This window comes from Eucalyptus grandis, chromosome 7, assembly GCF_016545825.1.
Source record: "Eucalyptus grandis isolate ANBG69807.140 chromosome 7, ASM1654582v1, whole genome shotgun sequence".
In the NCBI taxonomy this organism is placed as follows: Eukaryota; Viridiplantae; Streptophyta; class Magnoliopsida; order Myrtales; family Myrtaceae; genus Eucalyptus; species Eucalyptus grandis.
The window spans coordinates 51688746-51706389 of NC_052618.1; the positions used below are offsets into that span (position 1 = coordinate 51688746).

Sequence of the window (17644 nt, forward strand, 5' to 3'; positions counted from 1 at the left end):
CCTCCAAATTTAACAAATCATAAAAATGTAAATGCTTGAGTTGAGGAAAGCCTCCTGCAGAGCAAACCATTTCCTTTCCCTCGAAAGCCTCAACTCCCAGCACAAGAAAAATCAAGTGAGGCAATTTCTCCAATATTGGCATCGGATCTTCCTCAAGTTCAGAAAGTACTAAGACCAGCTTCCTCAATTGTTGGGGTAGACTCTTATGTTCTGGTAACTTATCTATATTTCCCATAATGGACAGCTTACAAGAATAGGGATAGTTTGACATTTTATTCAATTCACCTTCAGTCCATAAAAAATGATGATTTTTGATATAAAAAGACGAGGATCGAAGATATTTCAAATTGAATTCAACAAGTTGCTGAAATATCTCTAGCTCGATAGGACCAAAGTTGTCACGGACGGTCAATTTTTGCAGATTAGTAAGCTTGCCTATATCGTTCACGTCACATTCCTTCATACTAAAGTTTCTCAATGTCCGTAGATTCTTTAAAGTTCCCAACCGCAACTTTTTCCGAGCCCCATGAAATTTCTCCTTGACATCAAAGTAGTAAGGAAGACGGAGATACCTCAACCTTCTCATCTTCCACAACACATTTGGCATGGAAACTGTAGTATATACTCTCAAGTCCAAGAATTCCATACATACAAGGTTCCCCATAGATTGTGGCAAGCCATTAAACCTACTACCTGCTAAACTTAAGAATCTTAAATGAACTAGGTCTCCTACTGATCTAGGTAAGCTTCCCGTCGCATTAAGGTTCTCTAGTTTGAGTCGAGAAACTTATAGTCTTTGAAAATAGATTGAAATTGCTTCAACTCCCATTTGTCACCTCCGAAGGACATGAGAGTTCGAAGGTGGACCAGAGTCCTTCTTGATGCTTTTAAGCTCGGAATCACATTTCTATTAAGAGAAAGCCTTCTTATTTTCCAACTTGACTCGACTTTTATTGCCATTGAAGCAGAACAATTCTCCGTCTCATTGTCCTGTTGAATGTTAAGAATGCTTAGAAAACTCTCTTCTAGAGCCTTGGAGATGCATAAGTCTCGCATCAGGTCGTGGAGGTGGAAGCTTTTGATATTTCCACTTAAATTGAATCGTGCTTGAACCATTCCTCTGTTAACCAACTCCATTACATATTGCTTTGCTACATCTTCCACTGAAATTCCTCTCGCTCGTTGTTTGCATTCGGGGACACAAAACCTTCAGCAATCCACATGTAAAGAACTTCCTTTGCAGAGATTTACGCATCCTCAGAAAACTACCCAAATAGAGGAAGCATGGCCTTAGATGCAATGGTAAATTGTCATAACTTAAGGCTAACACTTTTGATACATTACTCTTATCACTAAAATGCAAATTGATGTTTCGTGAACTGTCTCCCAGTCATTGTGTACCAAAAGTCCACCAAGCACAATGACAGCCAAGGGCAATCCCGCACACTTCTTAAGGAGTTTATATGCTAACATCTTCATGTCTTCAGTGATTACTACACAATATCAGGCAACAAATTGCAACTCAAACAATCATATGAAGATGCAATCGTAATAAAAGATTACTTCAAGGACGAATATATGTGTTTAGATATATAAGTAAAGACGCTATAGTTCTTCATAATTTGTGGTTCATTTATGCTTTTGTAAGGGGAGAAATGGGGACCACAACAAAGCTCCTATATATGCCTCCATCTACGCCTGGAAAATCAAGAAGTCCAAATTGTGGCTGGATTAAGTGACTCAAGCAAATGTAAAACAACAATAAACCTACTTGATGAAGAAATATGAAAGCGAGCAGAGGATAACTTGAGCGTGATCTCTCGTAACTTGAATGTGCTACTAATCTCCTACACAAATTATAATGAAATCTTCATGTGCCGCATAATGATTCACGATTTTCCTTATGAATCCCTACTTTTATGGTTAAGTCAACTATTCACAAATGCAAAAAAGGTGGACTTGAGATGAAGCCTATAGAAGAACATAGCTAGGCTTCACATTATTTCATAAATCCTATCACAATTGCTTATTATGTTGGCCTTATAAAAGCCTCTTCGATATTTAACCTCATTAGAGGAAAGGATGAACAAAGTTTTGGATCTTGGTTTAGTGGTATAATTGTTTACTATTAAAAAACAAAAAGGGCATTTGATTCCCCAAATATTGAAATTATGGTGCCTAATACTCGATATTTCGATTATTTGAATTCCATTGTAACTATCTATTTATAAATTGCTTAAGTTTCTGAAAGGACAAACTAAGCAATGAAATACCCGGTTTTTGTCCCTCTGTCTCTGACTGTTTTGCGATATCTTCTACAGCTTTTTGCCCGCAACAATATCTTGACCAACTCGGGTCCATCGAAGAAATTTCAACAACTAATCCTACAATGATAACCAAAGCACCATAAATTAGAATCAAACAGGCAATATAATCCTTTGAAGTCACTATATGTTAGGTTAATAACTTTAGAGAAGTCTTACCTTTTGTTTGAGGGAATACCTTCTTCTTTAGCAGATTCCAGCTCTCCTCTGGTGATAAGCACTGAGGTTCATTGAGAAAACAATGAGGATCGATATGCTGAGCTACTTCTCTATTGCGGGTTGTTATCAATAGCTTGCTTCTCGTGTCGTTGGTCGGGAATGCGTTTCTAAGACCAACCCATGCCTCTTCGGTCCAAATATCGTCAAGAACCACAATACATCTCTTCTGTTTTTTGGGTCATGTATAAAGTTTCAAACAATTCGTCATCTTTCATCTTCGTAACCCTTCTCTTTGATTATGGTTCAACTTAACAAGAATTCCCTCCAAGATATCCCTCACACGGTACTCTTGAGATATGCAAGCCCAAGCAAAACCATCGAAATGCTTCTTCACTTTGTCATGAGCAAAGACTTTCTTAGCAAGAGTGGTTTTACCCAAACCACCCATTCCACAAATGGAAATAATTCTCTGTTGTTCTCCATCCCTCAACAGCTCGTTCACCAACACCTTGATATGATCTTCCCTCCCGACAAAATCTTCCTCCTCGAAATGGGCATAAGTCCGTTCTGGCGTCGAAGCTCTCGCGGTTTCGCATTCGCTCTCATGCAGAGGCTGTATGCCATATTTCTGCATCTTATCACCAATTTCAGAAATTCTGGATTTTAAGCCCTCGATCTCTGTCCCCGCTTCATGAACCTGCACGCACGAGCACTTCGCCATGAAGCAAGCATACGCCTTGATGATGTTTTGTCCCTCCGTCAGCGCCGCTTTGAGGTAGTATCTCTCGATGACGTCCTCAGCATCATAGGCAAAGTCTCGGAGTTGTGCGACACATTCTTCCACAGCTTTTTTGCGCTCTCGTCTTGCATCCACATCCCTCAGCAAGGCTTGGACCTGCCTCAGCGCGCTGTGCAGGTCCGTGACCTTGCCCTCCACTCCCCTCAAGAATTTGACCTCGTCGATGAGCAGGTTTCCTATTTTCTCCACCGCGAACGAAACAACAGACTCGGCCATTGGTATTGCACTGCTCAGACTGTGATCGGTGGAGATTATGATAGAGAATGACTTGAGAATTCACTTCTGATGCGTTAACAAGCTGTGAACATATAGGCCTGCGAGTTGCGAAGAAGAAAAGAAGGAAATTAAGTACTTAGAAAGTTGCATATTGCATTGATAATGCATATTCTACATCCGCCGACGCAAGAAAAGCACCCCAAGAAGAAAAGAATGGAGTAATGGGGAAGTCTACAGGTGTATATTCTCTCCGCAGGTAGAAGAAATGCTTGATAGCAACAGCTCGATGCTGCATAGGTTTTCGATTTTGACTGTCCTCACGGATTGTTCTGTTTTGTGGTTTTGGTCGTTGTGCTCGATAATCACATTCGCAATGTTGTGATTTTCTACCTGTGTTATTGTATAATCCATTCCACTTACGTTTTAAGAAGATGAGAAGACCAAAGTGGAAAAGGATAAACAGCAGACGATCGGCCTAAGCCCATCACAGAAAATTATTAGAGGTTGGTGATGAAATCCTACATAATACAACTCTCTTGATAGCTAGTAAATGCTGGGTACGAAACTTGGCATCTGTGTTTCTCTTTTTCCAGAATTCAAGAAGAATGAAATGAACAAGTATGGCATATTACCAGGAGGTCCGAACTCAAGACATCGAGTATGGCAGGTGAGTTTGGACTTTTGCAGATTCATATATGCCATGCCTGGCCATATATCATTTCCTTTGATGTCATATCCTGGACTGTGAATCATTTCTCAATTTCCTTTGGGTTTACAGTTTCTACTTATCTTTATAATACACATAGAATCTGTTCAAGGACAATAGATGTTCTCTCAACTCTGATGCTTTGTATATCAAATCTCCTCAATCACAGCAGTTTTATGTCCACATTTTTTCATGGCTTCTCTTGAAAATCATTGGGAGCTTCTTAGCATATTTCCAAACTTTCCCTCAGAAACTGGTCTGAATATTCTGCTAGTTATATTCTTAAGTTTGTTATTGTTGTCTCAGCACTACAGTTGACGTGATCTTCCTTTTGATATAGATTGGCATGTCTTGTATACAACGCAGTTAACTCAAAAGTCAAAGAAATATCATGATGGCTTCTTACGTTCTACAAGCAGTGGACCTATTACTAGGCAGGTCAAGCTCTACAGTCTACGTCTCCTACTGATCATTAACCTCGGACAGTACCAGCTTTCTTCTTGCTGAATTATCGTCTCTTCCTTCCTTTATTAGCTGGTTTTCTTCTTCATGGTTTGTGCACTTCTCATCATGCCAGTGAGAAACTTTTATCAGGATAAATATGGCTCAGAGGATTGGAAACCTTTTTAATGGGGGTTTTTCCAGGTTTTTTTGGATGATACGAGCTGGAAACTTTTAGATGGCAGGTTCCCGAACAAAGCTGAAGAAGTGGGCCCTGGGAAGATTATGGAATTTCCCGGTCATGTGGTTGAAGTTGGCAACTGTGAAGTCAACCGTGAATCTTTAAGGGATCTAAATGCATGTGGAAACAGCTTCAGTTCTCTTCACAAATTCATTATGCAAAAGCAGCGGCATAATGTTACTACTGTTAATTCTGCTGCAAAAGGTTACTGGAATAGAGTTCAATTTGATTCTCTCCATGGTGTTATATTAATTGATTTTTTTTTTCCTATTTGGTCTTCCTATGGAGGTAAATTGCCTTACCACATGGCCTAAACTCATAACTGCCTATAGGTTGCCAAAATTTTCTCCCTGATTTTTTATATTCCCATCGATCCCATCATTCAGCTACTCTGCAATTGATGTTATTGGGGGATATTTCATACTTACCAAAATGATATTTCACCACAACGTGATTCAAAGTTTTAAGGACACAAGTTCATGTTCGTTTCTAGAAAATCTTGAACTCTAGATGCCAAGAGTCAATTTGTTTGTTTTTATTTGTAGCTAACACTTTCTTAATTTACCAGATAAAGAGTGATGACAATTGAAAATCATCATCACCATATTATCTCTTCTTTTCTGTTAAGGAGCATGATTCCCTTTACTCCATGTTTGATTGACAATGATTATCTGATTTCGAGTGTGATACACTAAAACATGTTTTCATTATTACTCTTACAATAGTAAAAAAAAAAACGACTAGATGCATCAGAATAGGGTAAAAGGGAGTATATATTAGATGCTGGAAAATCAAGTGTAACAAGTTAGATTTTGCTTAGATGCTGGAAAATCAAGTGCAACGGACAAGGGCGGTTCTCCCCTCACCTTCAGCCACCCAGGCGAGGGCATCTGCTCACCTAGACAAGGGCAACCCTTGCCAGGAGCCAGTGAGGGCAGAGCCTTCGCCAACCTAGGCGTGGGCATCCCTTGCTCAAGGCTAGCGATTGAGGTCCTCGCATGAGGCTGGCAAGTGGCAACCTATGCTAGCCATCAATGAGGCCCGACACTGGCTAGTGGAGAGGAAAATGGGAAACGAAAGATGATAAAAAAGAAAATATGAAAAGAAAAATTAAAAAATTTCAAAAAAAAAAAAAAAAATTAGCTAGATATACTCATTTGAAAAAATGTGAAAATATTTAGATTCAATAGGCAAAATTGAAAAATTTATGGCCGAATTGATAAAAGTACAATAAATTTAGAATTTTTTAACATATATGTGCAGGCCAAAAATCGAGGAAAGTTTCCACTTTTTAATAATAATCATTCTAAAATATAAAAGTTAGCACCACCGCCTTGCTGGAAGCAAGTAAACCAATATCTATGTCATTCAAACAGCCCAAATAAATAAACGGAACAAAGCACAATCCATATTGCCTTCAAGAACGTAAAAATCAAAATCAAAATTTCAAATCAACAGATTACAGTTGCAATAACTACAACAATACTAAAAACACTAAAATGCACAAAAAGTTGAAGAAGTAGAACATATAAAGCAAAATGTAAATATCAGTACGTGACTCACAAGCTTAAGCGCGACTTCCTCGTTTGTTTATATGTCACTACCTGAAAACAATTCATGAAAAACTTCAATCAAAATCAAACTAAAAGCAGAACGTATAAAGCAAAAACCGAGTATTAGATTACGAGAAGTCCACCGAGATAGATCTCTCCGAATGAGGTGCTACTGGCCGAGCTGAAAACAATAACTCAGAACTAAAATTGCTCAATAATAATACTGGGATTGGGTCGATGAGCTCATCATCTTCATCCCCATCATTATTGTCATCTTACCACTCTCCACAGCGAACTATATGTAGACGATGGCATATAGGTAATGGCAAAAGGAGACTGGCTTCGCATGGGCTAACGGCAACAATTCAGCATCATTTATTTGCTCCATGTGCCGTCAGAAGATGAGTTTTATCATGGCGAATAGCTTTACGTGTCGTCAAGAGATTGGTTTCTCATGGGCCAACGGCTTTGTTTGCCGGCAATTCATCGTCATACTTTTGTCTAATGGGTCCTCAGAAGATTGGTTTCACATGGGCTGATGGCAATAATTCAGTGTCAATTATCTGTACTATGTCCAGTCAAGAGATGGGTCATCATGGGGAATAGCTCTATGTGCCGTCACTCTCATGGGCCAATAGCTTTTATGTGCCGTCAATTCATCATCATGGTTTTTGTTTTATCGGTCCTCAAAAGATTGGCTTCACATTGGCTAACACTGATGGCAACATTTTTGCATGTTGTCCACACAAATCAGTTGGACACGTCCATGTTAATTATGTTCAACTCCACCAAGTTAAGGAAAATTGCTATGATGCAACCGCCCGCCTAATTTGGGAACTCCATATATATACACTTCTCGCATCCTGAAGATTAAGCAAAGTTCTACAGCGATTTTGCATCAAGTGAATGATTAAATGTTCTGATACTATTATGAAAGTGTAGTTGGTTTCTCCGCTATCATATTAGAAACTACAATCCAAAAATTTAAAAGTAATTAGGTAGATGGAGGATAATCACATAAATTCATACCCGTTAAAAGCTCCATCAACAAATAATTTTGAATACTTGAACATCTGAGTGCAACATGTTATATATAACTTCATATAATAGATTAATGAGAGGTGATTGCATTTTATTTTATTTTTTGTGACAATCCAGGGGACAAGCGTCAATGCCATATTTCCTAGAAACAGCAGTAGTCGGACATTGCACTTATGAGCAACCGGAAGGAAGTTTTCTTGGCCAGAGTTTCTTTGTTTCTCGACTACGGCATTCCGCAGCAGAGATGCAACATAATGGGCCAACTGCAGTACAATGAGGTAATGCAGCGAGGTGAGTTATTTGAAGTTGTCATTGGGGAAGAATTGGATGGACGTGATTAGTCTTCACGATAGACATGCACAGTACTCCCTCTCATTGCTCGCCACCGACAAGAGATACATCATAAAAGATCACCAAAGATGCGTTGCTTGGGATTACAATCGTGCTAAAAGTTACCACTGCCGACTTACTGGAAGCAAGCAAGCCAACCAATATCTTTGTCATTCAAACAACTCTAAGAAATGCACAGAACAAAAGCACAAGTCCGTATCCCATAAAAGAACGTGAAAGTAAAGCATCAAAATTCTGAATGAATAAGATACCGATGCAATGACCACGACAGTACTAAAAAAGCACAAAAACTCGAAAGAAAAAGGGGACCAATTCAACTGGGAAAATGCCACTCGCGAGCTTAATTTCGACTTCCTTCTTCGTCTGAATATGAGAACCTGAAAAAAAATTCGCAGAAAACTTCAATGGAAATCAAACTAACAGTAGAACAGGTAAAGAAAAAATTAAGCATCAGTTAGTGAGCAGTTAGGACCTAAGCAAGTCCTTAAACTGCTTATGTTCTTGGAGTAAATCTCAATAGTAAAGTGGGATAATGATAATCGCAGGATTCCGGATCACTCTTAATTTGGGTCCCCCGACCTTGATTCTCGTGAAGCCCTCCTCCTAACATACTAGATTGAGTTCAGGAAAATAATAGGTAGCTGGTCTGGTCCTCTCTCTAGACGACTGCTACCAATCTTACGACCGAGCCAGAGCTTATTGACTGAGATGGAATTTGTTTCAGGATCAACCAGAAACAATAATGACGACTGTTCAATAATAATACTGGGATTAGATCAATAAGCTCATCATCTTCATCCTCCTCGTTATCGTCATTTGTCACTCTCTGAAACTAACTCGATGTAAGTAACGGCATATAAGTAATGGCACGTGGACTAATGACAATTATTAAGCCGTAGTCCCATCAAAAGAGATTGCTTTCACATGGGTAAGATCAGTGATTCAGCATCAGATTTTTGCCTTATATACTATCAAAAGAAGATTCGTTTGGCATGGGCTAATGGCAATAATTCAACGTCACATCTATTGTCAAAAGATGGGTTTTTCGTGGCGAATGGCTTTATGTGTTGTCAGAAGATTGCTTTCTCGTGGGCCAATTGCTTTATGTACCGTCAAATCATCATCACACTCTTTTGCTGTGTCCTCAAAAGATGGTTTCACATGGGCTTATTGATAGCGACATTTTTGTTTCTAGTAGTGGGAAAACAAACCATCGCAGACTATTATATCTACCGTAAGATATATTATGGCCCACGGCATCTAATAAAAACACATATAAGCCGGCCAGACTTGTCCACATCCATTAAATTCAACTCCACGGAATATCGAACCCGCTCGTGTTATTCGGAATCTTCGGAAACTCGATATATGCACTTCTCGCATTTTTGAAGATTTAGCAAAGTGCTACAGTAATTTTGCAGCAAGTTGATGGTCATATGTTTTTACTCTAAAAACTAAGTATGGTGGGTGTCGAGATTATAATCCAAAAGTTTAAAAGAAATAAGTTATATATAAAAGGACCGCGTGTATATAATGCCCATGAAAAGCTCCATCATTGAATACTTCAACGTTTCAGCGCAACATGCTACATACAACTTTATACTTATTTTCTATTCATGTAGAGTCCTATCTACAAAAGATTAACGAGAGGTTGTTGCATAGTTTTTTTTTTTACTTTTACGATCCACGCCGCGGCTGTAGAGGACAGATTGCCTAAAAGCCCGTGAAACACTCTGACACAGCTCCCAAACTTGTTAAGTTCAAACATTTAGTTTATATAATTGGCTGACCAAGAGTAATTTGTATGAAATTGGTGACATTAATAAGCAATCTATGAGTTTGTAATGCGAAAAGCTTCTAGCACTCCAACCAAACAAGAAATAAGAGAGTTGTTCAGATGATCGAGATTTTGCATTGAGATTATTAAATTCGAAAGGAAAAGTAATATAATGAAACCCTATTTTCAAGTGGTCAATCAGTGAAAGACTGAGGATTGAGATTTTAGCTTTGTGCATGGAAGTTAAGGAGGGATACGGCATTTATTTTCTCAACGACCTTTAGACCGGAGAGTGTTGGGAACTGTTAATATTTTTTAGATCGTAACAGCATTCGTGGTGGTTGTGGTGACGTTAGCGTCAGACTATGCGACCGTAAATGATGATCCCTCTTGTTGAGGGAGGTGAGACAAGGATTAAGAGGGAAGGGAGATTAGAGTTTCTTTGTGGTCTGTCATCTGGGTAACGGTCACCCGCACCAAAGCACAGATTGATTCCTTAAATTAACCAATTAAAGAGGAAAAATTACCCAAAAATACTTAAATCTATTATAATTATGTCAATTCAATTTCATAATTTTTAACCAATTCAATAATAAAGCTTTTATATTTATATCAATTCAGTCAATTCAACTAATTTTGGCCAGTTGACATTGATGTGAATACCGATTAATATTGACGTAGATAATTTTTAATAATATTTTTATTTTCTTAATTTTTATTAATTCATATTAACTTTTATTTTTCTTTTGCTTTTTTTCTTTTCTTTTCTTTTCCACAAAAGTCGGGGAGGGTCGTGGCCCTTGGCTGGTGTCACCAGCAACTGTGCCTTGCGATCTTGGCTCCCTACAAGTGCATTCGACTTGTCCCTAGTGAATGTCCCCACATAAAAGCAAAACTTGTAAGGCATGCCGCGATCCGTCCTCTTGAGATCTTGCATCCAAGACAATCCTCCCGAGCCTCAACCTAAGCCTGAGCCTTCTTGTCCTTCTTCAACAATGCCTCCGTGTTCTCCGCCATCCTTGCTTCCCCCACTTCGCTGCTCTTCCCTTACGATGCTTCGTAGGCAACCAAAATACGGAGCAATGGTTGACTCAAAGATCGCGACCAAAGAACGAAGCGGAGATGGCGACATAGCAAAAATGCGAACGCCTTGGTGCGGTGGACCCAAAACCGTTGCCATGTGGAAGCGGGTCTCTTCCTGCAACTTGAAAAGATCTCGAGGCGCGGCCGTGGGTCAAAGGCAGCTGTGGCCTTGCCCGTGGCCAATAATTATGGGGAAAAGAAAAGAAAAGAAAAAAAGAAAAAGGAAAAGGAAAGGAAATCGATAATAAAAAAATAATTATTAAAAATTACTTACATCAACATCAGACAGATGCTCTTGGCGTTCATTTTATTGTTTGGATAAATTGAATTAATATAAATACAAAAGATTTGATAAAGAGTATACGATACATTTGCATGTAAAATCAATTTCAATATTTGAAAGTTTTTGGTGGAAAAATTTCTCATCTATTACCCAATTAGTATAATGAAAATGAAAATCATTTTGTTAGTAGGCATGGTTATTTTAGCGTCGTTGAAAGCACTCTTTAATAAGATTTAAAGGCTCTCAAAAGTAGAAAAGGAGGGAGGCTCCCTCGCTCCCTCTCACTACTTCCATTGCATGTTTAGAGAAAGATTCCATAAGATTATGATGTGATCTCACATCTGCCGGATTCAATAATTGACATCGACAGTGGGTGAGAAAAGTTTGGCAGATAAATTACAATTTCTAGGGAAACACTTCTGCCTAGACAATTGTAAGAAAAGGGGTAAAGAAAGACCAGTGCACATGGTAGTTTAGTCAATAAACAGAAATTGTCAGAAATGACGAGCAATCGCAGGCTTATGGCAGGGATTCTATGAAGAATGGTGAGAAACGAGATTCACGTTTCGACCACCAATGCTTTGTCTCTTTTCTTTTCTTTTTGTCTTTTTTGGTTCCCCTTTGAAGGACAAATGCACGAAAAATTGTAACGAAAGAACGAAGCACGGGAGCTGAAGAAATTATGAGAAGGAATCTGAGGAGGTGCCTAACCGTTGTTGCTCGTCCCCTTGATTAATATGTATTGAAAAAGCCAATTGGTGTTTTCTTAACCACGGTTTTTTTCATTTTTCTCGTTGAGTACATATTTTACGTCTCATTATTCATCTAAATGCAAGAATTGGACTATACAAACCCAAAGTAACATGCCGCTTCTATTTCATGCACTGGAAGACAGTTTCAACTCATACGAGCATTTTGTCAAACGCCCACCACAATTTGCAAAATGCTCGGATCTTTCCCTCTTCTTTAGTTTAGCTTTGACTTCGATGATGACATTTGCAACGCCACGAGGAATGACTCGGGCTTCGTCTAGCCTCTCATCAGCATCTTTCGAGAAGCATGGGATTTGCGTCCCCTCCTTTCGCGTGCCCTTCCCCTGTGCCCTCGCGAAACCCGCAAGAGTTTCGCATGTTCTACGAGCAAGTCACGAGATCTCTCTACAATGAGTGAAATAACAGATTCTGCAATTGAAGCCAACAACGATGAGAGGGAAAAAGAAACCAAAAAATGGGTAAATCCAGAATGGATAAATTATGATAATGTGTTGCATCCAATGGCTGAACACAATCTAATTTTCAGTTCATTGTTGAAAAGAGAAAAGATAGGCATCGGGTGTAAATATGATATAATCAATTTTATAGATTTCAACCAAAAAAAAAAAAATCAATTTTAGAGATGATCATTGAGTGAGCTGAGCCTGAGGTAGCGGTCTAATTTGTTCCTCGAGTTTGAGACCCACATTTAAAATATGTGACTTTCAACTAGTAGAAATTCTAATCGGGTTGCTGACTGGGTTGCAAAAGCCCGGTGTTTTGATTTTCTTCCTATCAACTGGGCGACTAGTCCCCCTTCTGCTCTTCTGGATTTACTTTGTAATGATGCTCATGCTGTATTAGCTTCGCCTATTATCTAATATCATCGGCTTTGGTTCTCGTCAAAAAAAAAAAAAAAAAACCAACTGGATCATCAATTCCAATGTTGACAATTCAAGTAACAATAGGCATACCTTTGTAGGCCCAAATTCTTCGAAGCGATGGTGATTTCCTTTTTGGAGTTTTCTTTTTTGAAGTTCGATCATCAATTCTTCAATCAAGAGCTTCCCTTCATTCATATCCAACTTTCTTGACCGGTCGAGCGCCTCACCCATGCTAAATATCTTTTCTTGTATAATTCCACTCCTATTGCCTCATATACATGCTAAAAATAATGGATCAAATAGGGTACAATGCTGGTGTAAATTATTTTTTAAACATGCGATAGTAAAATGGAAAGTCAATGAAATGAAGTCATTTATTAATATTGAAAGTAGTATACGTATCCATGCTTGATCTCGGCTTGTGTAATTATTTTTCACACTGTCGTGTATAAGACAAAAGTCAGAAACAATTAATGAATTGTGGTGTTTAGAACTTTAAATATCAAAATCATCTTATTGCGCCATGGAATTTTGCACGAAAAAATTATCGAGCAAAATTCAATTTCCGTTAGGAGAAGACTCAGATCTAATGGCAAGGATTAGTTTGTTGCCTCCCGATCCACGATGCATCTCTCGGACATCCAATGGCAGAGACGAGGTACAACTTTTTAACCATTTGAAGAGTCATGGCAATTTTCTCTCTAAATGTGGCTATCAAGGCATAAGATTTTGTGTTTTGAGAAAAATTAAGGATGCGTTTGGTTCGATATTTGAAAAAAAAAAAATCTTTGGAGAAATGCGGACTTTAAAACGGAGGATTTCCATAAAAAAACAAAAGCAGTTTTTAATCAACACTTCTTCCTCCGTACACAAATCCAGCGCTCATTTTGGAACATGAAACTTTCCCAGTTTTTTCCCTCTTCTTCGACTATTATTTGCGCAAATTAAGCTCTCCTTTTTCGATTTGCTTGGAGGATATCACAAATCAAACCAGATAACTTCTGGGTCGTGATTCCTTAACATTTATGAAGGCATTATATCTCAATTTTGCTACATGATGAGGCACAAAATTTATTTTGTATGCGTCTGGTGTGTGGCGCAAGGTAAATGGATAAGGAACACTTTCCATACAAATTATTCACTATAAAATTGACCAACGAAGACTGTGGATGTCACCGAGTGTGCATAGAGCCGATTCCACTATAACAACATGTTAAACTTGATTTTATCTAGGTCTACTCATGGGGTCAGACTGATTATGAGGGACGAATGCATTTTTCGAGTTGTCTATCTCCATGTGAGAACACTAATTTTGATATCTGCTTCTTCCAGGTAGCTAATATAAGGAAATTATCCTACTGATCAAATACAAAATCATATTCAACATTGATATGAGTATCAACTTCATCGTCGAGATTAATTCCATCACAATGACAAAATAAAGTTATAGACATTAAAAAGTATATCAAGTTTCTCGAAATGGCCAAAAGGGGTGAGATGCCATCAGCCCAAAACAACTATTCTTTGAAAGGTGCAAACACCGGTGCAAACCAACGCAAAGGCAGGTCCTAAACAATATATGACCGAAGGTCTGATTGATAAGCCACAGGGAAGGAATTTCCTATGAAGGTACAGATTCCTTGGCCTTCTTAAAAAATACAAACCCACTGTTACATTCCATTCATTTCATGAAAAATAACTTATTGAAGAATGTTTTTCGAATTTTCCAACATTTATTTCATAGAAAAATAAGTTAATTAAGAAAAATATTTCACTATTAAAAAAACACTTTCAAAAGTGAGAAAATATTTTCCAGTTTTCAAAATAAAAAATATTTTCCATAATTTCTTTCATTTCACTTTTTTTCACCAAACTAATTTTCATTATTATTTTATATTATTATTATTTTTCTTTTTTAATAACCAAATTTTTAATTTCTTTTCCTTTCTTCTTCTTACTTGTGGTATTGGCCAGTCACCGGCCATGATGGTGGTCGGAACGTCATATTTTCTACAAAATGAATGGAGTCTAAAAGTCTAATCTTGATATTTGAAAGTTTTGGGTGGAAGAATTTCTCATATATTGCACAAATAGTATAATGAAAATGAAAATTTTTCTTGATTAGGTATGATTAATTAGTGTCCTTAAAGCACTTTTTAATAAGATTCTGATAAATTTATAAAAAGCCTTCAAAGTAGCATAGCATAGGATCAGAAGATAGCATTGGGAGGGAGGCTCGCTCTCACTTCTTTCAATCAATCCTTTCAATCACTTCTTTCATTCACATGTGTAGGGAAGGATTACCCATAAAATTAAGATGTGACCTTTCATCTGCCAAATTCAACCATCGGCACGTAGATAAACAACAACTCCTGCAGGAAACACTTTTGTCCACACAATTGTAACAAAAGAAATTGTAAAGAGAGACCAATGCACGTGGTAGGGTAGGGAAGGATTACCCATAAAATTAAGATGTGACCTTTCATCTGCCAAATTCAACCATCGGCCCCGAAAGAGACGGAGAAAAAATTTAGTAGATAAACAACAACTCCTACAGGAAACACTTATGTCCACACAACTGTGACAAAAGAAACTGTAAAGAGAGACCAATGCACGTGGTAGGGTAGGGAAGGATTACCCATAAAATTAAGATGTGACCTTCCATCTGCCAAATTCAACCATCGGCACCGAAAGAGATGGAGAAAAAATTTAGTAGATAAACAACAACTCCTACAGGAAACACTTTGTCCACACAACTGTGACAAAAGAAACTGTAAAGAGAGATCAATGCATGTGGTAGGGTAGGGAAGGATTACCCATAAAATTAAGATGTGACCTTTCATCTGCCAAATTCAACCATCGGCACCGAAAGAGATGGAGAAAAAAATTAGTAGATAAACAACAACTCCTAGAGGAAACACTTATGTCCACACAATCGTGACAAAAGAAACTGTAAAGAAAGACCAATGCACGTGGTAGGGTAGGGAAGGATTACCCATAAAATTAAGATGTGACCTTTCATCTGCCAAATTCAACCATCGGCACCGAAAGAGACGGAGAAAAATTTAGTAGATAAACAACTCCTACAGGAAACACTTTTGTCCACACAACTGTAACAAAAGAAACTGTAAAGAAAACAATGCACGTGGTAAGGTAGTCAATAAATTGTCAAAAAAGAAAAAAGAGAAGAAATGAGCATTCGGAGCTAAAAGTTTGTTACAGGGACGCAGTAAAGAATGGTGAGAAACGACAGAGGTTGCTTCTTGCTTCATGCTTCATGCTTCCCGTTTCTACCACCAATGCTTTGTCTCTTCTCATTTTGTGCTTGTTGGGTCCCTTTGATAAAGATAATGATAGAGGCTCTCAAAACTAGGAAAGGAGAGGAGGCTCTCTCTCTCCCACTCACGCCAAGGTTTTCCATAAGATAATGATGTGACGTCTCACATGCAAGATTCAACAATCGGCACCGAAAGAGGCGGCGAAAAAGTTAGGTTGATAAGTGACAACTTCTACAGGAAACACTTTTGCCCAGACAACCGTAAGAAGAGGAGATGTAAAGAAAGCCAATGCACATGGCAGGGTAGTCAATAAACAGAAATTGTCATTAAAAAAAAAAAAGGGCGTGAGCAGTCGGAACTAAAAATTCATCACAGGAATTCTACATAGAATGGCAAAACACGAGAGAGGTTGTTCTTTCTTCATGCTTCACGTTCCGACCACCAATGCTTTGTCTCTTATTTTTTTGTCTTTGTTGGGTCCCTTTGATGGACAACCGCACGAAAAATTGTAAAGAAAGAACGAAGCACAGGAGCTGCAGAAATTATGAGAAGAAATCTGAGGAGGTGCTCGTCCTTTTGACTAATATGTATTGAAAAAGCCAATTGGTATTTATTTAATCACAGTTTTCTGTTTTTCTCGTTGAGTTTGATAGTTTATGTTTCGTTGTTCATCTACATGCAAGAATTTTACTATATAAACCAAAAGCAACACGCGGCTTCTATTTCATGGGCTTGAAAAATGATGTGCAACAACTTGTGCTGATTTTACAAGAGTTGCTTCCTAATGGCAAACTACCTCTAATCAAAGATGAGGGATGATTCAACTTTCCGAAGATAGATCGAACAATTTCAATAGCTCCCTGTGTGCTGATATATTTTTATTATCAATTACCTCTAAATTCTCAAAAGCTTTGTAAAAATTCATAGCTATAGCTACTCTTTCTTGATGGTTTTTTTTCCTCATTGAGGGAAAGAAAATAGGTACGAATTTCTTAATTATATGAAATCGAATCTTTTGTTGTGTTGCATGATTATGGACCCCACCTATCAAGACTTAGTTGGCCCGTAATGCGATGATAATGCCGATATGGTAATAATTAGCGCTGTGCGAGATAGAGCTTTCGGTTACTCGAAGGCATATGCTTCGAGCATATTCTGAAAATGCGATAAGGTTACTTCTTGGTACGCCACAGTGACGTACTGCTGTCCCTGGTTTGCGCTATCAGTCTCTCTCTCTCTGGTCCCTTTCTGTTCTTTCATTTGGTCCTTTTTCTCTGATCGAGAAACGATCCGGACGGATATGCTTCGATTGGAGTTGATGGATCGAGTTGAAAAGATCTTAAAATCTTTCAATTAATTCAGGCGGATCTCGATTCTTTACAATCTAATCAAACTTTTGAATTATTTGCTCATCGGAGATTTGATTTGATCGAACTTTTTTGGACGGTTGAGGACTCATGCATTTTTACCTGCCCATATTCTCTTGGGCCGTGGGATGGCAAATGAACCAAAAGCCCATTATTTACGTGTTCGAATCGATCTCCCTAAAGCCTTAAATGAAGGGCCTAGTTCTGCTATTGCTCATCGACTTTAGGGCCGCAACCTGCTTTGCTTCCTTAAGTGCACACAGTCCCATTTCGTTGACTAGATATTCAACTCGCGTGGGCATTTTGTCAAACACCTGGCCAGCATTTGAAAATATGCTCGGCTCTTCGCTCTCCGTTGGTTTAGCATTGACTTTGACGATGGCATTGAC

At 38.3% G+C, this 17644-nt stretch overlaps 1 protein-coding gene and 3 long non-coding RNA genes across 6 annotated transcripts; 1 reads left to right on the plus strand and 3 right to left on the minus strand.

Moving 5' to 3' along the window:
• Positions 1 to 2357: 2357 nt before the first annotated feature.
• Positions 2358 to 6946, minus strand: LOC104446069 (putative disease resistance protein At1g50180). Of its 3 annotated transcripts, none has more exons than XM_018874259.2 (4): positions 6583 to 6946; positions 6450 to 6490; positions 2484 to 3596; positions 2358 to 2384 (listed from the first exon to the last, which is right to left on the minus strand). In XM_018874259.2, the coding sequence occupies exon 3, from the start codon at positions 3496 to 3498 to the stop codon at positions 2755 to 2757; it is 744 nt and encodes a 247-aa protein (XP_018729804.2). In that variant the 5' UTR covers positions 3499 to 3596; positions 6450 to 6490; positions 6583 to 6946; the 3' UTR covers positions 2358 to 2384; positions 2484 to 2754. The 3 variants fall into 3 exon arrangements, with proteins under 3 accessions (XP_018729804.2, XP_018729807.2, XP_010058277.2); XM_018874262.2 differs by having other exon boundaries at positions 6719 to 6945; XM_010059975.3 differs by lacking the exons at positions 6450 to 6490; positions 6583 to 6946 and adding an exon at positions 3734 to 4094.
• Positions 3859 to 5090, plus strand: LOC120295389. The gene is made up of 2 exons (XR_005552751.1): positions 3859 to 4001; positions 4092 to 5090. It is a non-coding gene; the product is annotated as an uncharacterized LOC120295389 (long non-coding RNA).
• A 633-nt stretch (positions 6947 to 7579) lies between the features above and the next one.
• On the minus strand, positions 7580 to 8750 carry LOC120295367. The gene is made up of 2 exons (XR_005552720.1): positions 8304 to 8750; positions 7580 to 8208 (listed from the first exon to the last, which is right to left on the minus strand). It is a non-coding gene; the product is annotated as an uncharacterized LOC120295367 (long non-coding RNA).
• Positions 8751 to 11828: 3078 nt separating this feature from the next.
• On the minus strand, positions 11829 to 12874 carry LOC120295331. The gene is made up of 2 exons (XR_005552669.1): positions 12701 to 12874; positions 11829 to 12155 (listed from the first exon to the last, which is right to left on the minus strand). It is a non-coding gene; the product is annotated as an uncharacterized LOC120295331 (long non-coding RNA).
• Between the last annotated feature and the right edge of the window lie 4770 nt (positions 12875 to 17644).